The following is a 27,274-nucleotide window of genomic DNA, read 5'->3' as shown; positions in this document are numbered from 1 at the left end:
CTCAAAGATTTCCAAAGAAATTAAAGATGAAACTTTCTTGATCCAGCAACTCTTACTCTTGATATATAATAGGAAGAGGAAAATAGACATTTGTGCATGGGCTAGGAGAGGTCCTGGAACAAGAGGATGAAATGGGGAGGGGGAGGGTAGGGGGCAAGAGAGTGATTATAATGAGTGACAGCTAAAACAAGGGGCCACTTGAAGGGGTGGCATGGAAGCCTAATACAGCAGAAAATTCCTAGAGTACATATATAAAAGAAGGCAACTTAATGAAATCAACAGGTAATGGGAGAGAGAGAGCCCTATCATCACCAAAGGGAACTTCAAGTTCTAGGAGTGAGGTCTATCTAAATGAGTTGTTGGCCAAATCGGCCCCATGGAATCCTTCAAGAAAGCTAGACAATCCAGGGATATGATTTTTCTCCCCACAAACTGACAGTAAGGTTCTATAGAAGAAGACAGCACCCATGCAACTCACTGAACACAGAGAAGTAGAGCTGGTGTCCCCCTAGAGCCGTCATCTGTATTGACTAGTGTTTTTGGTACTGGAGAGCACACTTCACAGTACCAAAGGAGAAAGCTAAACACCAACCCAGGTATAAGCAATTTTCCCATCATTCTTGATTTCTAAGTACTTTAATGCTTAAATATACAAGCCCCATGAACTGCCACATTATAAATTTACATTGATGGTTTAAAGTTCTTTTGTATGTCTGAGTACATATCTTGCTATTGCCCATATGAAAGGAACGCTTTCTTTCTATTAAGTCAATTAATTATCCACCAAGGCTTATTTGAAATCTTGGTATCAGCATAGAAGCCTGATGAGCTGTGCTGTTCTGTATGCCTCTTTTGCTGGAGTGTTCACATGGTCCCTAACTGACTTGTATGCTGAGCCTACATCATCACAAAGGCAAGGCTGTGACTGACTCCTATGTTCTGAATGACACTTGGAGATGAAGCAATCATAAAAAAAATGTACTCAATAACCAGTATTCTTGAGTCCAAATCCTACATACATAAACATTATCAATTACTTCTTTTCAGCTATACAGGTTATCGGACAGGTGTCAATTACCCCAAGGCTGCCACCAATTTTCAATAGTGTATCATTGGAATGCATTTGCTCTTTTGACTAATAGATAGATAGATTGAAGAGTCATTGTCACTTTTGCAATAAAAAGAATATTTCTAAGATTCTTTAGTGTTGAAGAATTCATATTTCAGGGGGAAATCATAGCATCAAATGTTATTGAAGTTGTAATTCTTATTTTTTTTTTTTGTAAAAAGAAATGAGAACTCTAAACTAGTATTTATAATTTTTTTTTTACTAAAAATGCTTTTCATACTGTGACTAATTCAAAGGCAGATTTTAAAAAATGTGATTCTATGGTGAGTGCTTATATTGAATTTTCACTTAATCTTAAAATGGCAGTCTTTGGCCAAACAACAGAAATAACATAATAACTGAGGCTTGTCAAGTGCATCTAGGAGGCTGATTGAACCTGGAAATGGGTCTGTGTGAAATCGACTGTGAACCAGAATTTATGAACCCATTATATTCTTCAGATACAACTTATATAGATTATTCCCTCAAGAAAAATTGTAAGAATAAAAAGATATGTCACACAAACATGTATGTGTTGATCTTATAATAAAGGTTTAATAGAAACAAGTATAAATGTGCATCTTTAATGTTTTGTCTTATCAAACTGCCTGAAATCCTCTCTGAGAAGAGAATGAAATTGGTTATTTAAAATTATTGCAATGCGGTGTATGAAATGGCCACTGGCAAGTCCTAAATGACTGTGGGCAGTATACTTTCCATTTTCAATTGCAGTGTTATGCTTTTTATCATGAAATAAGTAATGCTGGAAACAAATTGCTTGGTAGTTTCATTATGTAAAAAAATTTGAGAACACTGTATTTTTATGCCCTTTAGATTCAGATTTTATCTTGGTTTTTTTTTCTTCAAAAACTGACAAGAATGATTAGAAAAAATTAAAAATGTTTCACCAAATGCCAGTGGGAAGAGAAATGCACAAATACATATGGCTTTACAAAAAAAAAAAAAAATGGGCTTTACCAAAAAAATGACTTTACTACATCGAGTTAACGTGCCCTTTGTTATTTATATATGGTGTATCTAGGGTGAATACAGACATTCCTGTTTCTTGCCCCATCTCCTAAATATTGATTCAGCCCACATTGTTCTCATCATTCAACACCCTCCCCACTCAGCAAAACGTACAGTGCGCCAAAGCTCACCAGTGCTGATCCAAACATGACAAGGCCATTTGACTTTCAAGCCATTATGGTACCGTGAGGTAAATCAAACCATTCATTAAATGATAATCACGCATAATGCTGCTTAGCAGTAGGCAATTAATCCATCTCTGAAGAAAGTCTATACTCTGCTGCTGCCCCCTAATGCTCATTCCTCATGTTGACTTCATCAAGTGAGATTTCACCTCGCAACCACCTTCAATCAGTGGTACATTTTATTATCTGAACTGCTTATTAATCTTAATTCATAAATATAAAACTTCAAATTTCCAAAGAACATCTTCTTTCATTTAACATTTCTTGAAAGGAGAAGCTCCTTTTGTTGTTTGTTTTTTATTTTTTGTTAAGTACAATGTCTTGCTTTAATCAACCTTCTAGATGGAGCTTTTGAGACAAGAATGTTGAAATAATGAGTACAGTAAGTTGACCACTGTAAGAAGTCCATGGAAAGTCTTTACATACAGAAGTTGACATGAGTGTGGCAAGAAATAAATCATGAGAGCAGCTCACAAAATATTGCATGCCTTCTGTTTTGCCATCAGATTTCCGCATTAGATGAAAATCCTGGCAACATTTCAGACAATATTCTTGTGGGGCAGGTTTAAACAATTGGGAAACTTCAATAGTAAACGTGGAATGAATTGGAAAAAAAAATGAAATTAACCCCATTAAGGGTAAGTGATTAGGGGTTCTTACAGGAAATAACATTAGTTAATTATGTTGCAATGCTCACATCTGCAATGCCAAGAACTTGAGAGTCTGAGGGGGACTGCCATTAGTTTGACACCAGCCTGTGCTATACCAAGTGACTGCTAAGATAGCCTGGGCTGGTATGAGACCCTATGTCAAAACAACAACGAAGGCATCAAATTCTTACGAAAATTAATAGCACATACTAAGTTTTTAAGTTCACAATTAGTTTTATGATACATCTGTTGATCTCAAAGAAATATATACAATAAAATTATCATAAATCAAACATTTTAAAACTCATGTTTAGTACACATTAATAATTTCCATAATTCATTGCATACCCACACATGGGTACACATCATATATCATTAGAGTTCTTAGTAAAATTCCATTAGTTCTCTGGAGCGAATCTAAAATACACAAATAAGTCCCTATGCTTGGGTGACATACATGACATGACCTAATCTCCCTGCTTCTGTAAGAAAATGACTATACCAGACAACAGATTCTCTGGGAACTGTGTCCAAACAGTGACAACAAAACAGAACAATAAAGATAACCCCTTCCCACCAAGTAGCACACACACACACACACACACACACACACACACACACACACACACACTCGGAAATATATGTACAAAAGCCAAAATGGAGTAGGCTTAGCAACAGTAGGGAACTGAATACAGTGACAGCGGAATATATTTTTGAAAAGGTAAAATGAGAATAAAGGGTTAGGCAGGGACTAGATGTATATTTTCTTTGAAAAATTAGTCAAGTTTAATATATATATATATATATATATGATTTTTTATTTATTTTATGTATATGAGTGCTCTATCTGCATGCACGACTTTATGCCAGAGCAGGGTATCAGATCCAATTATAGATGGCTGTGAGCCACTATGTAGTTGCTGGGAATTGAATCCAGGTTCTCTGGAAGAGCAGCCAGTGCTCTTAACCACTGAGCCATCTCTCCACCCCTAAAATGTATTTTGACTGCATGAAAAAAAAATGTAGACAAGGGTACATTTGATGAATAATATTGGTAAAGAAAAACTCTGAACTAGTGTGGTAGAGTACATGAGATTCAGAAAAATCAGAATATTGGATCTTTGCTTGTGGAGAACTCCTATTATCAAGGCAGACGTTTTAAGATTATAGGTGACTGCTGATAAAAGATCTGGCTTGTCCCTAAAATGTTACAAAGAAAATATATCTGGGTGCCAGCAATATAGAGGATTTCTCATCTTTGTGTACTTTCTACAATGAACTGTCTTTTCAAAAAAAAAAAAAATCTTTCACTGTAAATGAAAAGACAATGTCCTAATTCATTGTCGTTTACAGAGTTATAAGCTTCATAATAACTATATATTTTTGTGAAGATATTTTCATTTATTTGTCTTTATGTCTGTATGAGGATATGCTATGTGAGTGCAGGTACCTAGAACACCAGAAGACTGTTTGATCACCCAGTGGTGATACGGTTGCTCATTGAGTCACCGCGTGTGGGTATTAGCAACCAAACTAGGGACCTCAACAAAAGGTGAGGTGTACGTGTTCTTATGTACTGAACCATCTCTCAAACTCTAACAAGAAGCTCTTTAGAGTAATTTGTCTATGTGTGGAACTCATCCAAAACTTGCACATCCTGCTTTTGAGTATGTATGCTCTCACAAGCACATGCTAGCCCTCACCAGTCTGTAAAGTAGGTGTATTTGTTTTGATGCCAATTATATCAAATATGCTCCCATGATTCTGTCTTCAAGTACTAAATGAGACATCTGCTTACTTCTTGGTCAAATTTATTGCTTCTAAGGCATATTTAGTGACTTTCCCTAGGCCTAAAGGTGTGTAGTTCCAAAGTTTAATTAAGTATTATACACAGGGGAAATATCTCAAACAGTTTAAATAATTCATGAAGCTTAATGATTCAAAAGGAGAAAAAGTCCTGATAGTCACCAGTTCTGGGGCTTGCTACAATCGCACAACTTCCTCTCTAGTCAAACCTCTGGACTATCTCATCTCAATGAAAATTGTAGAAATAATGGAATGAAGAGTATTATTATAGTTAGTAGTAGTAGTAGTAGAAGTATTAGCAAGCAAACAGATCACCTGCCAAGAGATTATGAGATAGCAAGGAGCTAACTAAGCTGGTTGTTTGCTCATCACGTTCATAGGATGTGTCTATTAATGTTCACTTTCAATTCAGCCAGATCTGGAATCACCTGGAAGATGAGCTTCTGGCTGTGTCTCTGAGAATATTTACAGATGGACATAACTCGCAGATCCTACATGCAGATACCACCATCCAATGAACTACAGTCTGGGCTGATTCAAAGACAGGAAGGAGAAATGTCTGGACCATTAGCACTCATTCCTGTCTCTGTTTTCAACTGTTGACAGGGGTGACCAGTTGCTTCAGCTGTGTCGCATCCATGCCTTCCCTAACATGATGAGGAATGTGCATACAAATAGCCCCTTTCCTTTTATAGATGCTCTTGTCATTGCAAAGAAAAAAATTAACATAAACAAGTCATGGTGAAAACAATAAAACATTAAATAAGATGACCTATTTTTGCCTTCTCAACTTGCCATTTTACATCTGTTTTCAATGTAGCTTTTGTCTGAAATGCTATTCATTAAAATTCTCTGAAGATACAACTATGTGGCACTCCATCTCCAAAGAAACTCTTGCACGGATTGCCGTGAGGCACTTTTAATGCTCATAAACATGATTAGCTCATGCAAACACCTGAACAGGGTTTGACATGTAAATATGCTTATTTCCCACATAAAACTGTAATTAATATAATTATTCTTAAGGAAATATCAGCAGTGCCGTTTCTAGACACAGTGGTGTAATCGACATGAATATGTGAGCATTTTTGATGAGAAAATAGGACCATTCCAAATGAAGATAAATTCTGTCTTTGTACTGTGAAGGACTACCAGGGTCCTGAAGCTATCAGTTCTATGCTTACAATTCTGTAAAGAATATGTACTTAAGTACTATTATTCAATATATGCAAATTGAAAGTAAGTATCTGGTGAGATATATGTAGACAAACATTATATATTATACAGATTAATGGCAGAGCTATCAGAGACAGAAGATATATCATACAGATGACTTCCAATATTTCATGTCTCTATATTGTAAATAATTGGGACAATTAGTCTCATTCTTCGACTGTTAGTAAAAGCAATTTAATTCTGCTTTATCACCATCAAAATAAATGTGAATTTATACAATACATATTACACAATATATAAATACACACACAGAGGCATATTTCCATCATGACACAACAAAAGCTCTATCAATGTTACTATACACATTGGGTGTGGCAGCGTATTAGTAACACAGCTGTATGATACTCTTATGACACAGATTATTATATCAAACTATTATAAATAATAGCTCTGTACTAACAAGTATCAACTCCAATTCATGTTCCCTTTTCTTAATTCATATTTGAACTACATTGAAGTCATGAATGATTATTTGTTTTTACATGATGGTAGAGTAGCTGTTTTAACATGGATTTAGAATAATTGTGATATATGTATTTAATAGTTATCTCAGTTGTAGAAAGCTTGCTTAACATGTGCGAGGCCTTGGGGTCAATCCCCATCATACACACAATTGTTGTTAATCCTGTGAATTTAAATTAGGCTGGAGGGCTTCTGTATATCCCAGCTCCTTAGAAGTAGACCCTAAGAAGGACACATGGATTGCCCTGAGAAAGGAAATTAGAGGCTGGCGGTGAGAACAGGAGGGAATGGGATGGCTAAGGTGGTGAGGGGTAGAGTAGAAGAGCGATGAAGGAGATATCTTCATAGGGAGCCACTATGTGCTTAGGGAGAATCTAGTGTAACTCCCAAATATTCACAAGGAGGACCCCAGCTAAGACTCCTAATAATAGTTGAGATGCTTTCACTGCCCTACCCCTGTAATCAGATTGGTGAATACCCCAATATCATCATAGGACCTTCAACCATTAATTGAGGGAACCAGATGCAGGGATCCACAACCAAGAAACAGGCTGAGCTCCAAGAGTCCAGTCAAAGAGAAGGAGGAGGGAATATGTGATAAGGGAGGTCAAGATCATAATGGAACATATTTCTACAAGCCAGCAATAGACAGTGTCTGTAATTTTCAGGTATGACCCTGCAGTTATTATCATAGTTACTTTGTATCTATCTTTTAACTACAAACTATAAAAGTCCTATCTTTTAACTATACTGCAGGGATTTGAAGGGGGGCACTAAGTAAAAACAACAAATATTCAATCTTATTAAAGTTGAATTTCTTGAATAAAAAACAATTTTGAAATGATTTACTTTAGAACCCATGTCTATTAATTTTAATCAGACATTGCTTTTTTTTCTCTATTTTAAATTTGGTCAAAATGTACTCTTAATAATCTTTCTTCTGAGTATTGGTGGCATACACCTTTAATCCCAGCAATCAGGAGGCAGAGGCAGGAGGATCTCTGTGAGTTTGAGGCCACCTTGGTCTACAGAGCTCCAAAGCAATACAGAGGATCCCTGTCTCAAAAACCATAATAAAAAGAATCTTTCTATGATGATTTAGAATTGATGCCCACTCAGTTTTGAACTCATCTCATTGTTATCAAAACTAGGCAGCCAGTGGCCATGCTGAATCCCTGTAGACCATGTCTAAATACTCATGTTTATTTTCATTACCAAACATAAGCAGTGGCGTGATTATATTGTCTGCAATGTCCTTTAATGCCTAGTTAATGCAACTGTTAAGTACCAGCTATATATTTTTATGTACTTATCTGTATTATTTCAACTCCAACTTACCAAACATCATTTACTCGAATTGTTTGGTGGGTACTAGCTACTTTTTTACTTAATAACTTCTGACTTCTGAGAGGCACATTATCTTCCTTTAGGATGAATCCATTTAAATTCTTTGTTTTTAAAAGTATATTTAGGACAGGTTTCTGTATTGCCTTACAACAATTCTTACCTCAAAATTAAATGCATATCTCTTGACATAGTCTCCATTATGGGAAATCATACATTTCTTCCTTCCTTCTATGATCCAAATCAATGATAATCAGAATTAGCTGTAGCAACTTCTAACTTCTATGTCAGCTCTTTTTCTGCAGTTGCTGCTATAGAGAACAATTTTCATAGAGCATCCTCAAGCATGCCAGACAAGCGCTCTCCCTCTCATACTGCTCTAGCCTTATTTTATTTATTTACTTTTAATTTTGAGATCATATCTAAATTAAAATCACTCCATAACCCAGAATTTTCAGCTTCTTTCTTCAGCCTTCAGAGCACTAGGAACTGCATGCCTGAGCTATCAGGATCCATCTACAAATTTTTATCTATAAAACTATAATGACCATTCTTTAATGGTTACATAATTTTACATGAATATGAAATTTTTGGTATTAATTATAAAGTCTGCTTCTCCCTAAATGATGTTATGGAAGTATATTTGTATATAATAATGTTTTTTCATTTATACAAATAATTCAATGAATGGTCGTGGTCGTATATTTATAACAAATTCTCACTGTTATTCAGACTGACCTATCTCTCTTTCCTAGGCTGAAGCTACTCCTTCCTACTGTCTACACCCAATGAGGTTGGCACGATTGGTGTATACCTCTCCATTTCACTTCCCCCTTTCTCTTTATCCCACCATTCTACTTGAAATACTCCTAATTAGGAACTGACTCTTTTCAATGGCAACTATTCATCCAGTATTAGCTTGCTGGGCAACATAACAAAGAGCTCAGGTGAGGTGTTTTCTTCATTAAAATATAAATCGAGAGCCTAGTGGTTCAAGACCAAGTCCATTCCACTCTAGGAGTATACAGATTTACTTATTTTTTATTAACAATATTCTCACCATTGAAGTATTTGCTAAGTTATAGTTTGGTTGTGGCAGTGATGAGGGTCAATATTCAGGAAATAAAGCCCTGGGCCATTGCTCAAGACACTTCATGTTATTCTGCTATCACTCTGAGTAAAGTGATAACTGCAGAACCTCCACAATTACCAGATTGGCAGGTTACAATAAAACAAAACATGTATGTAACTTCAGTAACCACTGCGGTTATGAACAAGGAGAGTGGATTCCAGGATATATAAGATTTGGATGAAATGAAGGTAGGCTGTGTAATGACAAGAGTAGGTGAACTGGGGTGGGGGGAAACAATGTCAGAAAAATAACTGCGAAGGGGAATCTGGGATATGAGGTCCACAGAGTTTAATGATCTCTAAAGTTGTGGAAGGCTGTGCTTAAGAAGTAGATAGAGAAAAGATGAAGAAGAAGGAAAGAGGAAATGAAGAAGGAGAGGGAAAGCTCATGGGTTGTACAGGAGCAAGAAGTGTGAAGTACACAGTGATTGGGAAGAGAAATTCACAGAAGAGTCACAAAATAGCTACGAAATAGTCATGAGAGTGAACACTAGATTAACAGTAGTGAAAAGACAAAGAAGGAACATAAATTAGACTAAAGCATTTTGCATAATTCAGTAACTCTTCCAAACCAATGAGCTTGAATTATCTTCTTCCTATGATGTTCCATGGAACAAAATGTACAGATAGGGGAGATAAACCAGATTTGGGTATTTATCACTCCAGGGGGTTAGACAAATTATCTTTTCAATTATGTTTCTGGCAGAACTTAGTTGAGTTAAGCAATGTAGCTCTCAATTGCAAAAAAGAAAAAAAAATTTAGTAGCTAACGACAGGAAAATTTTAAAATGAAAAAAATGGAAGAATAAAAATTTCTGCTTATTATTTCCATGATGAAACTGTGACTTCTACATAAATTCTAACTACCTAATCCCACCATTACTGTTATGGTGCTTTTCATTCTGTCACTGTCCATTATACATAGGACACTAAAATCACTTTTTTAAAAAAGAAAACTGTTTCACATGACACATAATTCCATTTATGTAGTATTCTGTGCAAAGATGGAGAAAGCTCCTTCATACACCATATGAATTTCCTATTTTTGTCTTCCAAATTGATTACCATAATTAAACCAGAGACCAATCTCAATGCTCCAATAGTAAACTATGAGTCATTTCTTTCACTCCAGTCCTAAGTTAAGATAGGAGAGATACACATCCATATATGTTTAAAAATGCTGACATTTAAAACTTTTGAAACTTTTGTATTGTGTAGTACATGTAGTGTGTAAAGGGGTACATGTTGGTGCCCTTGGATATGTGCAAGTATGCATGGAGAGATGAGAGATAAACACTGGCTAATTTCTTTGGTTGTTCTACCACATATTTGAGAAAGGGACTTTCATTGGCCCCAAAACTCACTGGTAGACTAGGTAGACTAGCTTATGACCTCCTGGGGTCCACCCCTCCCACCCCCAGCTCTAGGGTTACAGATATGTGGCATAACACCTGACTTTTTACAATGGTATTAGGGACCCAAGTGTGGGTCTTCATGTTTGTAGTAGTACAAACTGAGCCATGTCCTTAGCCTCCCTAAAATACCATTAAAATAGCAAGAGGCACAATCACATGCAGTGGAAAATAAAATACATTTGAAAAATGTTATCTTCACAGGCTCCTTCACCAGGTCAGAGGAGCCCTGAGTTTCACTCTGTGTGTTCGTCAAGATCAATTCCCATTATAAGAGGCAGCATTTTATGTCAAGGCCACCCATTCAGAAAACATGTTTGCATTTAATTACCTCTTACCTTTAATAGTACTTATAATCTAAAATAAACAAAATGATTATCACATGCTCATGAATAGTTCTAGTCAAGTCCTCTGATTGCATTCATTCAGCAACTATATTTGAATATCTACTAGTTAAACTGTGAATGAAGGAGCCAAAACAAGGAGTTTAAATGTATGCAGAATATAGTCTAAATTTCCTGAGAATGATCAGTCTTAAAGATTCAAAGACTGGAAACCTTCCCCTGAGAATGATCAGTCTTAAAGATTCAAAGACTGGAAACCTTCCCCTGAGAATGATCAGTCTTAAAGATTCAAAGACTGGAAACCTTCCCATCTGAAGTAAGCAAAAGTTTCCTTGCTACCTCTTCTGACAAATACCATACTAAGCAGAAGATCTACCTTAAATCTGCCAGATACCAGGAAAAAATGTTTAGTAAGCTAGTCTTATGTTATGAATGACATTATGGCATGACTTGGAAAGAGAGGGAATGACTCATAAGTCATTGGGCATTGGCCTTGTATTGTTAAATTTTGTCTTGTTCCATTTCCTCAGGCTATTTTGCACTCAAAATAGGTTGCAACTGTGACCCTTTATAGAAGCCACACAAGAAGCCACAAAGGGAATGCTCATTAGTGACAGAATGTCACAAGAATGGCGTGGTATCATGAAGAATTCAAGATAATTCCAAAATGAGCAAGGGATCTCAGACACTTCTGTGTGCCCAGGAATAATGTGGCGGGCCAGTATCTGCAGAGAATGATGAATGTCATTGTTAGTTCACTCTCAATTCCCTGGGAAGTCTGAATGTGTAGAGATACTGATAACATTATCTTTTCTTTACACCAGTGGTTTCATGTTCTTGCCCTGGCATCAGTTTCAGAGGAGGTCAGCGGCCAGTGACTAAGTCATTTATTTCATCACTAAGCGGTTTGCATATGCAAGGATGATAAACACAGAACTCTCACACATCATCCTCTTTGAACTAGGAGCAAACACACAAGGGCAGATACCCTCCACAAGCAGAACGATAATTGCTAATCACAAGAAAAATCAGTTCCAACACTTTTTTATGTTAATGTTTACAGAATAGATTGACTTCCAGAATAGACTCTGGAGATTAATAAATACTTACGATAACTGGATTGTCTTTGGTCCTATTTTGATTACAGCCAATAGAAAAACAAAGCAAAAGTCATGCTGCCATTTCTTTTAAATACCGTCGTTTTCTAACCATAAGGCAAACTCTAATCTTTAGTATTCATCGACAAAGAGTATGAGAGTCTCATTGTTCCTATCTTCCTCTTGGCCAGCAGCCCACCAGGGCAAAGAGGCAGTGGTGATGACAGAAAGTTTTGTACATCACCCATGAGCACAAATGGAGTCAGCCCTCCTCGAGACTGCTTTCAGTGAAGCAGCTAAACTATATTTCAGAGAGTATAAAGGCTATATAGGATTGGGGACCCTGGGGGCAAACACCAATTTGCATTAAGTGGCATGTTCCTATCACTAGGCCTCCTATGTGGTAGTAGGGTCCAATAATAGAGCTCCTAACAGGAGTCTTCCAACAGGAATCGCTCTCTCCTGCTTTTGGTTGGCCACCAGCTACCCCATTTCTTTTCCCTCCACCAATAAACTCCATGTGGGCACAATTAGTCTCCTGTGCGTGTTCCATTGGCAACAGCTGCAGAAAAGGGAACAGCTCTTACACCTTAGTTTGGGCATTTCACAATAGTGATTACCACAGGCATTAATTTAATTAATACAAGTTAAGCAACTGGTGCAATGACAATACAATGAAAATTAGTAAACATTAATTTTTATATGTAACAAAGCAAATGGAGTTGGGTACCTTCAGGAAAGGCACTATGTCCTTCACTTAAGTTGATGGGCTCTCAGGAGTCAAGTGGCTTGAGTGCCCTGCAGCATCATCTTTTACTATTTAGCTGATCGTGTAAGGAAGCACATTAGCATATCTACTCTTATTATTCTTGTTCAACATGACCTAGGCAGTCATGATGGTGAGACTTGATTGGTGGCATTTCTAACAGCTCTAAGAGACAAACTTACAGCAAGCTCACACATCCTATGGCCCTCACAATCTCTCCTCCCTATGAGTCTTAGGTGTAGGCATTGTCTTATAGATGAAAAATATGCTAAAGTGGACAGTGACAGACCACGAAGTCTCAATCCTATATAAAGAACTACAGACAAAGAATGCTGACAGCAGGAATAATAAGTAGTCTTCCCAGGAAAGAGTACAGTAATTGGTTATCAAACACCAAATGGTTAGCCCTAAAAAACATACATACATACAAGCAACATTATGCATTTAGGAAATATATATGCATGGATGTGTGTGTGTGTGTGACAATAATTATTGAGGGAAAGGCCATGAATGGGAAAGACAGAAAGGAGAGGAACATGGAAAGGTTTGGAGGAAAGAAAAGGAAGACAGAAAAGATGTAATTATATTACAGTCTCAAAAAATAAAAGAAGTATATTAAAAATTGCTTAAACTAGAATGTGGAAAGAATCCCCATGTCTAAAGATTGGAGGAATTAATATTAAAATGGAAATCATGTGGAGAATGATTTAAAAATTCAATAAAACACCTATCATTATTACACTTTATTGAAGTAGAAAACCAAATCCTATAATTACCATAGAAGCACAAAATATAAAATAAAATAGATCAAACAATTCAAGTACAAAGACTAATGATGAATGCATCACAACCTATACTTAAAATATACTACAGAGTCACAGTAATGTCAACTAACCTTGACATAAAAATGGACATGTAGACTGCCGGAATATAGTGTAAAAGACCCAGAAAATCTCATATATCTTGAGGCACCAGAGTAGATAATAGTGTCTAAAACATAGGTCAAATGAACAATGACCTCTTCAAAAAATAATGCTGCAAAATGATATATATTCATACAGAAGAATGAAGTCAAATTCTCATTTCTCATATGTTAAAAAAGCATGTATACATGAATGCCGACTCTTACTACAAGAGCTAAAACTTTGAAAATGCTAGAGCCAAACATGGCAAAAATATTCGACAATGGCATAGGCAAAATTTTCCAAGTCGGGCGTCCAAAGCTGAGAAAATAACAGCCAGAATTCACAAATGACAATGTATCAAATTAAAAAGTTTACAAGACAGCAAATGGAGAAAGACACTGAAGACATAGCCTACTTGGAGTTTTAAAATTTTCACTAGCTTATTCATCAAGCAAAGGAATAACATATAGACTAGAAAAACTTAAAAATATTAATAGTAAAACTAGCCAAGCCTATAGATGAGCATCTGAACAAAACTCTTCAGGTACTTCTCAAAGAAGGACAGATGACTAAAAACTGAGTAAAGGCATGCTGAACAACCTTAGTCATCAGGGAGATAGATGTAAGTCAAACCATGCTGAGATTCCATCCCACACCAGTCACAATGGCTTTCATAAGATGAGCACCAGCAAATACTGTTTACGTTTTGGGGTAAAGAAATGAAAATTAGTCTAGAAACTACCGAAATCAATAATGGTATCCCAGAAAATATTAGAAAGAGGACATCCATACGATCTAGCAACACCTCATCTATACATATAGCTGAAGGAATCCAAGCCAGCCTACTCTAGAGAGAGCATATTCTTTTTTGTTTGCATAGGCACTATTTACATTTGTCAAGATATGGTATCGGTCCAGGTGTTTGACGGATACATGTATTTTGTGGACATAATGGAATATCGCCCCACCATGAAGAATATTATGCCATTTGTGAAAAAGTGTGTAGAAGCAGAGGTCACCCTGTGGATGAAAATAAGGCTGACTTGCAGCATGCTGTCCCTCATATATGAAACCTAGAAGGAAGATATCCTTATTCAGACCGTAGCCTGACTACTTTCTTTCCCTGAGGCTCACTTACGCCTTTACCTCCTGCTTGCATTGTGGAGACGACTGGCATAGATTGGTAAAGGCTGCTCCGTAGCTGTCACTCACAAACTTATGAGTCTTCGGGAATGACTGAGTTGTGATGTTTGCATGATAAGTATCCCCAGGGAATGTAACTCAGACCCCAAAGAAAAAGATTAGTATCCCAGGCCTGTTACTAGCACTCCATCATTTGGATTCTGAGAACACAGCAGGGCAAAGGTAGAGTCTTGGACCAATGGATGGCATTGAAGCTTTGGTGAAGGCGAGGCTTACTGCTGATTATTCATGCAAATCAGAGTTTGAGGGGAAACCTGGACTATGAAACATTATTTCATAGCTTGCTCAGAGGATGAATATTAAACTACACAATTTAAGACCATATCTCAAGGCTTAGTTTCCTTCTCTTCCAAAACTTAAGTTCATTACCATAAACTATGAATGAATTGAACATCAGGGAAATAACCTGCTATCAACTGCTTCATTTAAATGGAACATGATGCAGAGTCAAATTCCAAATCCAGATTTTCTTGTATAATGCTAAGCCCGGGTAAATAATTAAATTCCTTAACATTTATTATAAACTGAAATTGGAAGTTCACGCAGGCTTCATCACAGATAAGAAATGGTTTCTTCATTTTCCATTTCACTCTGGTCAATGGTAAAATAAAAGCAAGGGAATGCATGCCTTGAAAATATCAGGTCTCAACTTCATATCACACATTTTAAAGCTCAGAAAAATAAGTAAGCAGTGTTTCAACTTTAAAAGGAGATTAAATGGTGCCACCCCATAATTGCAGAACAATTTTTCTACACAGCATAGGCTGTCTATGACTCTTCTACAAGCAGAGGATATCTATGACAAAGTCCATTGCCAATATGGGTTGTCTCTTATTGGCTTGTTGATCATGGGGTCACATACATACTCCCTAAACAGCACATGCTACTGGCATTGCACTTGGCTGTCCTTAGAATTGGATGGCATGGCCTGATGGCTGAAAATGCCACTGACTCGAACAATAGAACTTAGAGAAATGTATCTGAAAGCTTCATCTTCACTGGCTATCTTGCATAGTTCCTGGTGGTTCTGTCTATGCTTCCAGAGAGAAAAAAGTCTTTAACAATCTTACTCAGCTGTCAACCCAGGAAGCTTCAATAAGAGGCCAGGTAAGAGAAGAAAACTAGTGTAATAACACCAACGTTATAGTGGTGGCCAGTCACTTTCTGAGTGAATTTAAACCCTCCTGCACAGCATGGAACCCATGAATGGGACTACAAAATGAACCAAACCAGTAACTGGCTAAGCCCGAGGCTCTAAAGGAGAACTTTATATTATTATTTTACTAAATGGACACATTATTAAATTCCTTCCTCAGTTCTTATATTCTTACCCACTGAGGAGCATACCTCTCAACTGAGAAATTCTTTTTGTGGTAGATGAAAATGAATATGAAGACCCCCAGCTAGCCAATGTTCAGAAAGCAAGACTATGGAATAGTCATCTCCAAGTGGAAAATTTACATCATACTCTTTCCCTCTAAGTATCTGGGATCATCCTGGAAGAGTAGACCGAATATTACAAGAGCCAAGTAGAGAACATCTGAGGTAAAACACCATTTGGTGGACAAGACCATTGCATGCATGAACCCACAGCAAGACCCGTGGAAAATCAAGGCAACCAAAGTCCTAGGAAGGACCTGGTAAAGGCTCACAATAACTCACCCACACTTGAGAAGCTTCTAGCAACTGATAGCAGTAGGTGAGGAAAAGCAAGTTTTGTTCAAGAATGTGGACTCTAAAAGTCTTCTCATGGTCCAACAGGTGTGCTCACACCCAAGCATATACAGGAAGTGTTAGGTAGAAACAAGGGGGTTGAAAAAAAAAAAACAAACCAGGTGATGTTCTCAGAATAAAGTGGTAATGGAGATAGGGAGGAATAGGGGAAGGAATGAGGTTAGGATTGATCAACATTTTAGGATCGATAAATGTCACATTCGTGTAACCAATTCTCAAAAATAAAAACCATAAGTGATAAAAAGTACTAATCTTGATGTTCGTGTTTGCTAATGTTTGTCAAAGTATATGGAGAGAATGATCAAGCTATCCATGCTTTCTCGTGGGGGCTTCAGTTTGTCACCTGGAACTGAGCAGGGACATGAACACAGCTAGTGTCAAGAGCAGCACATACTTACTTTTTGAAAAGTGTCTGGTGTGAAGAAAGCTCAGTTCTGACGAATGATGAGGACAGTCCAAGGAAAGTTCTTTGATGGCCCTTACCAAGTCCTTGCTCCAGATGCTACCTGAAGTCTCATGGTGACATGGGTTATGTCATTCTGTAAATATGTTTCTCATATTGGTTAATAAATAAAGCACTGTTGGCCGATAGGAAAGCAAGATAGGTGGGAGTAGGAGAGAAGGAGGAGAGAGGAAGTAGTAAAGAAGAGATTCAACATGGAGGATGGAGAGAGTAGAACTCCGGACCCTCTCTCCAGTAAGATGAGACCACATGGGAATACTTAGATTAATAGAAATGGGTTAATATTTAAGACGGAGCTAGCCGATAAGAAATTAGTAACAGACCAACAACATTATATCTAATACAGTATCTCTGTGTGTTGTTTTGGGCTGGCATAGCTCTGGGACCGGGCTGGCACAGCTCTGGGACCGGGCTGGCAGAGAAAACTGCTCATAATACTCATGGTGTGATTTTTGAAGGTGTCACACAGCTATTCCTACTGACTTCATGCTACAACACCCCTATTTGGATTCTGGAAATTACAAATCATGTCTTTCCTGCAGTCAGTATTTGTCTACAAGATTTCTTGCCAATTGGTTTACTATTTCACCAATACTAGCTTTAAAAATATCTCTGGGTTCATCATCTTTCTATGAAAGATGATAACGGTGCTTCTAAGAGGCAGTAGAGCCTAGGAAGTGGAGAAGCAGGACTCTGAAGGATCCCAGTGAGAGGCTGTGTGTGGAGCTATCAGGAAAGTCTTTATTTGTTTATTATTTTAGTGTGTTTTTGAGTTCCTTATGTATTCTTTTTTAGTTTAAAAAATACTTTTCATTTTACATACCAACCCCAGTTCCCACACTCTCCCCTTCTCCTGCCCCACCCCTTTTCCCCTCTTCCCACCTCCCATCCACTCCTCAGAGTGGGGGGGGGTAAGGCCTTCTTTGGGGACTCAACAAAGGATGGCATACCAAGCTGAGACCCCCCCATATCAAGGCTGAGCAAGGTATCCCACCATAGGCAATGGGCTCCAAAAAGCCAGTTCAAGCCCTTGAGATATGCAGATGTGGCCTGATGCCACTCCCAGGGCCCCATCCAAACAGATCAAGTCACAGAACTGTTACCCACACTCTGAGGATCTAGTTCAACCCCATGCAGGTTCCCAGCAGGGTCCATAGTCAGTGAGGTCCCTCAAGCTCAAGTCAGCTGCCTCTATGGTTTTTCCCATCATGGTCTTAACTTCCCCTGTGCATGTGATCCCTCCTCCCTCTCTTTGGGTGCTATCTCAGGAGGAGCTAGGTCAGAGGAACAGGCAGAGAGCTGGGAAGGGGGTTTAATCCCCATAGCTCCAGATGCAGTTAAGCTTATTCAAATGAGCATGTCAACCAAGTGAAGTTAGTCACACACAAAGCTACAGACAAGAGAATTAGGAGACATTCAGCAAATCCTAACACTGATGATAATGGCAGGAAGTGATATTGTCATTGCCAGGAATCAGTACAAAGCAAGGGATCCAGGACAAGGCCGCAAGGCCTCTGTTTCTCCCCACCATCTTGTAAGGATGTTAAGACAACTACTTTGGCTCTATATGATACTGACTGAACACAGCGAAGTATGAGTCATTTTTTTTCTGCCGTACACAGATGATCAAAAATGAGCTTCCTCACTTAGTTCTTTAAAAATGCATAGTACCGTTATTCCCAGGTCCATGTTTCATTAATTACAAAAATACATAAGTCCAAATAAGTCATTAGCAAGAAGAATGAAAATGGGGTAAGAATAAAGGAAGTAGTGCTCCATAATCTTTCCATTTTCATAAACATTGGAGTATTCCATCCTATAGTGCTGAGAGAAAACAAATCCCTTCAGGGTTTCCAAGGACCTAATGTGCTCATTCGTCCCCACAAATGTGACACAGAATCACAGCATTTTTTCAGTCTATTTGGAAAATACTGTTTGGCAGCAGAATTCTGAATGTTAATTTAATGCATTCCTTGCACTATTCCCAAAGAGCAGTAAAAAACAATGCTATATTCTAAAAATAATTAAAAGCATCCTGTCTATACTATAGATCTAATCACAACTGATTGCTCAGGGCAGAATAAGTCGGTGTACAAATCTTTTGAGAACTTCAAGCCATCGTGATAAAAAGTTAAAAAGCATTAAAACTGTGAAATGTACCCTGTCACATCAAACTATGTTTATGATTTTATCAGCTGACGACTTACCTTGTCTATAAAGCACTTGGTTTCCCTGTGACATCTGCATGAAGACATGCCCCTCACTGTGTTCAGAACCAGCCCACTGCCCTCTACTGTCTCCTCCAAGCTTCTGCTCACTGCTGCCCTCTCCCCAATGTACCCTCTTCTGCTTTCACATCTACTCTCCTTGTAATTAGTATTTTACTTAGTATACAAAATGACGTGTTTCATTATGACATTTTCTTACACATATGTATTCAATATCTCTTGCTCAAATCTACGCCCTCTTCTCCTTCAGAACCCCCCCCCACTTCCTTCAACAGGGTACACTCTAATATCAGGCTATATACATGTATGTACATAGATGGATAGGAAAGTAAGTTCTGCACATGAGAGAAAGTAGATATTCCTTATATTTCCTACCTAATATTCTCTCTTGTTCCTCCTGCCTTCCCTCCCATTTCTGAAGGCCTCTCTCCTCCCCCTCATATTATCCCTTCTATTTTCATCTCTGTTCACATTGATAAAGTCATATCTATCATCTCTCTGTCTAATCTACCAGCACTGAGTTATTCATAAAAATTAATTTTGTATCTTTTTATAATTCAACGGTAATAATAATATAAAGCCTCAACATTTGTTAGATAATTATGAAGTCATTTAACTAATATCCAGATGACTGCACAGTGTGGGGACTTCACCATTGTCTACATAGTACTAATAATGTAAAGAAACCAGTTTCTGTAATATTAGGCACTAGCCACAAGAGCATCTCAAACATAGTTGTCAGACAGGAATATAAGATGTGAGCAATCAGGAATATGTATTCATGTGTTTTAAGATAAACTATAACTGACATGTCAGAAGTCTATACCTAAGGGACAATAAGGTTCATAGCAACTTCTGTGAGTTTCAATATGTGAAGATTACCCAACTTCTATATGTATTTTGAAAGTTCTCAGTCTCTATTTCGACATAACAGATGTAAAGAGTAGAGTTTTACGTTTGCATTCATGAAACCCATCACTGGTCCCTTAATGACAGCGCAGCTGAAACTGGCACAGGAGTCTACAACTCAAAGCTTTAGAGTGTGTTCCCTTATAGTGGGTCTTCTCGCTCCTCTTTATTTTCTTAAATATGACCTGAAGATTTTTTTTTTCCAGGCAGAAAGAATCTTTACATGAAACAGACCACAGCCAAAATTTTATGAGGTTATAAAGACACATGGAGGAATAAATGTTTCTTTACTGACAGAACTTGTCAGTGGGACTTGCATCATCCCACCTCACCTTACCCTTTCTCCTTGCCATGCATGTCAAGCATTAATATATTAATGTTCAGTCTCAGGCGCTGGGTCCCTCTCTCCCTCGCTCTCCCCGATCTCTCTCCCCACCCCTGTTTCCCTCTCTCTCCTTTCTTTTTACTCATGGACTGTCCAATAATGACCTTATATTATACCCTTACTTCTTTTTCATAACTTAGCTCTATATTTTAAGGGAAATTGTTTTAAAAATTGGCTCAAGTTTTTTTTATACAAGTTAACACAGTCCCCAGCTTTTATGTATCTATCATAAAGTAGTATATGTTAGGAAGATTGCTTAATATTCTGCAGAATTCCATCTTTTTTCACATTCAGAGTTATGAGATGAATGCCAAATGTCTAATGTAACTCTAATAAACATCTCTCAAATGGCTGAATGAATTAATTGAAATTAATATTCTGAAGGATAATTTACAGGCTACGAATGCTCTTCTGTAAAAGGTCAAATAATGTTCAATATACTGTACTTAGTAAAAATGGGTGATTAGGTAATAAAACCATAATACGATTTTCACTGATGGGTTGAAAGCAATTCTTGAGTTAACCTTTTAACTTAATATTAAATAGGAAATTTGATTAGGTAACATAATTGATTAGGTAGGCATGAGAGTCAAGTAAATGTTCCACTAGAATTATTTTACTGTTGTAGGAGGACTCTGTGGCAAGAATAGAGCAGTGGTCAGGTCACAATGGCATCATCAGGATGGATCTTTCTGAGTGTCTGTGGTGACTGCTACCTGGACAGGATTCATAGAAAGTCTATAAGATGGGGATGATCTGAGGACCTATATTCTAGCCTTGTTTCATAGAAACTGTGTTTACACTAGCAAGAATACCCCAGAACAGATTTACTTGTGTATACTCTGAAAATATTTTGTGCTTAAGCATTTCTACATAATTAAAACAAAAGACCGACTGAACAACACAACAACATGCCATCGTGCTCCCTATATAACAGGAGGCGGCTTTCATGCAGGAAATAAGAAAAGTACCAAATGTGTTGAAAGGTGATGCACACTGTGGAGATAAGAAAAAGTGGAGGAGGTGAAGGATACTGTGAGTGTCAAGACAAAAAAAGACGGAGGCATCTGTGCCACAGAAAGTCCCATTTTCCCATGCAACATGGAGAAGAGATGTTCTACGTGCTCTCAATATGGAAAGGAAAGGCCCAATCTGATCCATATCTGCTATGAAGAGAGTGCAAAGGCTATTGTAGAAACGAGAACACACAAGAGGCTACTGCCATTAGAAACTTGAGAGAAATTAATGACAGAGAATAGGACAATGGAAGTGGTGGTTTTGTTTGTCCAACGTTGAAATTTATGAAGGTGCACATGAAAATTACATGTATTCGTATCTATAATTCATGGACACAAATGCACTTATAAGGGTATGACATTGTCAGTGATTGGGTTCTACAATGCTGTTTGTTCTCCTGTATGAAATTTAAATTCCCCATACCCTGAGTATCTGGGATTAAATTAAGTAGAAAAAGAGAGTAACAACTCTTATGATTATGCTTGTATTTATACCTTGTTTATTTATCATTATTGAAGCATTATTCAATTCTTCATAGGTCTGAAAGTTATTATCTATTCTCTACCAGCCCCTAATTTGTAAGATTTCCTCAAGCATTCTTACAGAATGGTAAAATGGTAAAAACCCTCCATCTGTATTTTTCATTTTTTTTTTTAATCAGAAATTGCCTTCATATTAGCCACAATTTTGGGGGTAGAAGTTGGCACTTCTTGGTTGGCACTGGATTTTGTTGTCAATAAAGTTGATTTTTAATGTTTGATGTCCCCTAAACTGATAAGATCTTTATTTAAACATTATATCTACATATTTAAAAAAAAACAGAAAATGCACTAGTTTTCCATTTGATAAAATTCTTAATTCTCCCCCCAATTTTTATTTTATTTGATGAGTTTTTCATTCATGTTAGAGGACAAATTTCTGGGTATTATATGATAGTGTGTGCTAAATTTATACTGAAAGAACTACAACAGGCATAGAAATATTCATTCACGTATTGTTGTGGTTTTGAAGGAAAATGTCACCAAAGGCTCATATGTTTGAAAATTCAGTCAGTCCCAGGTTGATGGAAATGGTTGGGTAGGATTAAGATGTACAGCGTGTTAGAGGAGGTGTGTCACTTGGGGCAGGCTATGGTTTCAAAATCCCACATAATTTCTAGTCCACCCTCCTGCTTCATGATTTTTGTCTCAATGCCAGACCTCGAGGTCTGGGGCAGAGCTGTGCCTGCCTGCCTACTGCCCCTGCTGCCATGATGGCCGTAGATTTTAACCCTTTGAAACCCTAACCCCAAGTAAACTCTTTCTTTCTTTTATAATATCCCTTGGTCATGGTGTTTGATCACAGCAACAGGATGACATCCTGGTTTACCCTTATGTCTACAAACATGTACACATGGGTATTCTCCAAAACACACACACACACACACACAGAGAGAGAGAGAGAGAGAGAGAGAGAGAGAGAGAGAAATAGAGAAAGTCTTGTCTATATTTTAAATAAATTCTCTGATGTTATTGAATATATATAGACAATAAGAATTTATTACATTAGGGAATGGAGAGATGGCTCAGAGGTTAAGAGTACTGGCTATTCTTCCAGAGAAGACAGGATCAATTCCCAGCACCCATATGGCAGGTCACAACTGTGTATATCCAGCAACAGAGGATCTGACACCTTCACACAAATGCACATAAAATAAAGTTAAAAAAATATTTAAACAAAGAAGTTATTACAGGGAACAAAATTAATATCTACTATTGTTATCCATTCCTGTGGAGAATGCAACAAAAATGCAATCTCATTTTTTTTGCAAGATTCCTAAATACATTTATATAAATCTTGTCACCAAAATATTAAAAAGTGTCCATTAAAATTATCTGATAACATGGCCTATTTTTCCTAAATTAAATCAATAAAAATAAAATGCTAGCGCTAGACAAGTCATTATTAAAAATGCGTCCACAGCATTCTTATAATTTCTATAATTTAAGATATTAAACTTCTTTCAATTCCTTGTAGTGTTCAACTAAAGTCAGCAAATTAGCTTGAAGTTGGAGACTAATTGAAACAAAATCTATCTGAGAAAGGTCATCTAGTAAAGTCATGATAAGGTCATTTCCCCTAAGAATTCCCACAGTTCTTTATTGCCCTTTGTTTGAAAGGACTGTGTCATCAACACCTTAATTACTGGTGCAAACAGACAGCAGGCATCAAGGGTAGAGATGAGTCTCAGGGAGCCTTGCATAAAGCATGCATGTCATTCTGGAGAGCCCATCCACAAAGGAGAAATCACATTTTAATATCTAAGATTAAATTTTATAGCCATGGCTCTGCTCAGTGTTTCACAGTAACCCTACACATCATGATAACTAAGCTCATGAATGTACATTAGGAAAGTTCAATGGTTAAAATGGAATATTTCTGATATTCTGTGAGAAGCGTCAATAAGTACTCAGAGAGAATACATTATAATAAATGCAGTGAGCTTTGAAAAGATTATATAAAATGATGCAACAGGGTGTGTTTTGGAAATATAACTTTATCATTGAATTATAAAAACCAAATAGGCTAATATTGATAGATGACTAAACAGGATAGAGTTAGTTAGATAGCCTCTTTCATGGTATGCTCTTTGATAAAGGGATCTAGAGTTCTTATCTGTGTGGTCAATAAATAGAACAGATATTGACAGAAAGTATTAAAAGCACTGGCATGCTATTGAGCAATGAGTATTTTCTGAAGCATGAGTTATCGTGAGACTACTTTATACACTATTATCATTGGGGCTATCAGCTGTCAACTTCTTCTACACAGGATCAGTCAAGCTAAAAATATAAATAAATATTCCACAAAGGAAACAATATATGTACTAAATATCTCCAATAAAAATATTGTTTTAAAAATCCACAGCATTCCAGGTTTCTGATGTGTAGAATAGATGTCACATATTTTTAGCATAGATGCCACATATTTATATTTTGTAGCATTCCAGCACTAACCCTAGCTTAAGCATTCTGATTCCAAAACACTTAAGTAAAAAAAAAAAAAAAATTCCAAACTTTCACGGTTTGAAAATCTTCACAGCATATAAAAATATGATGCTACATAATTTCCTACTTTAATAGTTGACATTATAAATCAATTATAAACTCATATTCTCATATTCAGCACTGACAATATACCCAATTAACAATACATAATTCATGTCTCTGAATGTCTTTCATGTTGTCACTGACCTAGGGCCAGAGGTGAAAGAGAAACATTTTACTATCATGTTTTCACAAACCCAGACTGACAAGTGTCATCTCAAGGGACACTATGAAGTCATGCCGTATTTACTAGTAGATTAAGGGAAGGATCCTCTAGTTGAAAATATAATCAGTTAATAGAAGCCACCATTGGTCTACATTGCTATCATGGTCTACATCGATATCATAAGCAATTGCTATGCAAGAAAAAACAAAACCCTTCATGCACTTTCATGTGATGGCCCGACTTTATATTAAAAAATCAAATAACATTCATGAAAAAAAAAAAAAATATATATATATATATATATATATATATATATATATATATATATTCCCAATGATCATGCACTTCTTCCCACAGACTAAGCCTGCTTTAACAAAAAAAAAAAAACAAAAAAAAACCAAAATTATTTACTCCTTAAAATTATCATCTGAAAGCTAAATTTTATGGTTTGTTGATATAACAGCTTTTTCTGTATTTTTAGTGACTGTAAACAAAGCATTTGAGTTAATTATATTTTTTATACTTTATCACATTAAAAGGCAATTGGTAAACTATAGCCATCATTTCTGTTGTCTTTATTTATTAAGGTAATTATATGGTTCCTGCTTCAAATTCACTCATTGGAAAGTTTATCATCGGCTTGATTTATGTGAACTATTTTTAGATTATTCCTTTTATTTGCCAAAATAGAAACCCTTTTTATCCACTGAAATTAATATCACCCATGAAACCTGGTTAATGAATGCTATATTATATTATAATCAATCACTTATTAGTACAAAAGTATTTAAAGTTGTGTTACACTGGAAACAATACAATAATTAGTTTTAAAATTGATAATGGATGACAAGAATGTAAAAATCAAGAGCCCAGTAACACAATGTTTCCTGAATACAACAATTCTCTAATGATTAGCTAATGCTGTGCTTTTTCTATTCTTTTTTGAAATAATACATACATATATATATATATACATATCTATATAAACACACACAGACACAAACACACATATATATACATATATGTATGTATATATATATATATATTAAAAAAGAATACTTAATAATATGGTGTAATAATTAGTCACTGCCATGATGAATAAATGATTAAAGCATGTAAAGCTTTCCGTGTCCAAAAAAATGCACTAGGCTTCAGTTGGAAATAATGCTTAACACTGTACTTCCAGTTTTAATTCGTGCCCTGGTACCATGTGCTTGCATATATTTATACAGCAACCCCTTCCACGTTTATCTCACAAGAGGCGGTGAAGACCTCCATGTTTTTGTTTGTGTGCAAACACACTGAGAACAAAGTGGAGGCTGCTTGCCTTACCTTTGGGTATTGTTTGACGGGAATCAATACTCTCTCAGACAGCTTTATGTTTTTGTTGCTGATGACATCGAGATACTTCTTTTCTTCGTCTTCCTTTTTTCCATCTGAACCTTGAAATTTCTCAATTTCTGAAAAAAGACAGAACCAGAAAACCAAAATGAGTGGAATGAAAAGTAGGTCCTGCGATTCCACATAAGGTTTGGATCGTTTTGATAAAGGCTGGACCTGCACCGTGCAAACAGCTATGTGAATTCTGCTACAAGGCAACCTCTGCCAACAAGAACTAAAAGGTGAAAATGCAACGTGACTGCAGATGCTGTGAACAAAATGGTGCCCTTAGCTGCTGAACATAGGGTCTCCTAAGTACAAGAACACCATGTCCTTTGACGACTTAAAACATCTACACAAACAGCCGTCCCGGGAACAGGGATGAGTGTAAAACATATCTTGAGTTTCGATTATTTTTAGTTCATGTAGAATTACTCCTGAGAAAATAAAATACTGAAAAATAGTAATCATCCAGTTCCCTAAAATATAATAAAATAAATGACATATCTTTATGCCATACAGAATCTTAAAATCAATCCTAAAAGGAAGGGTCATACAAAGTATAAAGATTTGCAATTAGTAAATGTTAAGGAAAATGACTCTTTTGTCCTTAAGAATGTTCAAAAGAAGCTATTCTAAATATAATCATACAATCTATTCATTCTTTCATTTTAATATTTTCATTAAAAATGTGGATCTCTACTATACTTCCCTCAGATAGATAACTGAAAGCACCCCGTACAGTATGCATCCTATGAGAAAACAAATATGTGTAAATGTGTTTGAGGAGAAAATACACACCACGAAACTACTGAAGGTATCAATAGGAGTAAAGTCAAGGGATTCAGTCTGTGCTTAAAACTTGTTAGAGTGAGTCAGTCCAAGTCCTGTAGTTAAAGACGAGTAAGGCATGACGAGACAGACAAGAAATGATAGCAGCTGAGCAAAGAGCAAGAAATTTGGTGGGAAGATATAGGGCAAAGCTTAAGATCCTGCAGGACAGATGATTTCTGAATTTGTGTGCCTGCATGCGAGCATGCATGAATGTAAGTGGTAGTCAGCTTCACCAGTGCTGCGCTTACCAGACTCGGTGATTTACACTCATATAGCTGGGAAGTGATGCTGAGGCTGGGTTAACAGGGCAGGAAATAGATGGTAAGGCAAAGGTCTATCTAGTTGAAGCTGGAGTCATCCCATATAACTGGCCATGGGAAAGGGTTGCATTTGG

At 36.8% G+C, this 27,274-nt stretch overlaps 1 protein-coding gene across 1 annotated transcript in view; it reads right to left on the bottom strand.

The window, feature by feature from the left end:
* Khdrbs2 (KH RNA binding domain containing, signal transduction associated 2) overlaps positions 1 to 27,274 on the bottom strand; it is a 326,527-nt gene that overhangs the window by 240,279 nt on the left and 58,974 nt on the right. Inside the window, exon 2 of the mRNA XM_051204527.1 lies at positions 25,999 to 26,126. Coding sequence (XP_051060484.1) covers positions 25,999 to 26,126 — 128 coding nt within the window. The remainder of the gene's footprint in view (positions 1 to 25,998; positions 26,127 to 27,274) is intronic.

The sequence above is a fragment of the Phodopus roborovskii genome, unplaced genomic scaffold (assembly GCF_943737965.1).
Source record: "Phodopus roborovskii unplaced genomic scaffold, PHOROB, whole genome shotgun sequence".
Classification (NCBI taxonomy): domain Eukaryota; kingdom Metazoa; phylum Chordata; class Mammalia; order Rodentia; family Cricetidae; genus Phodopus; species Phodopus roborovskii.
The sequence above is the reverse complement of the archived record's forward strand: the minus strand, read 5'-3'. Positions and strand labels throughout refer to the sequence as shown.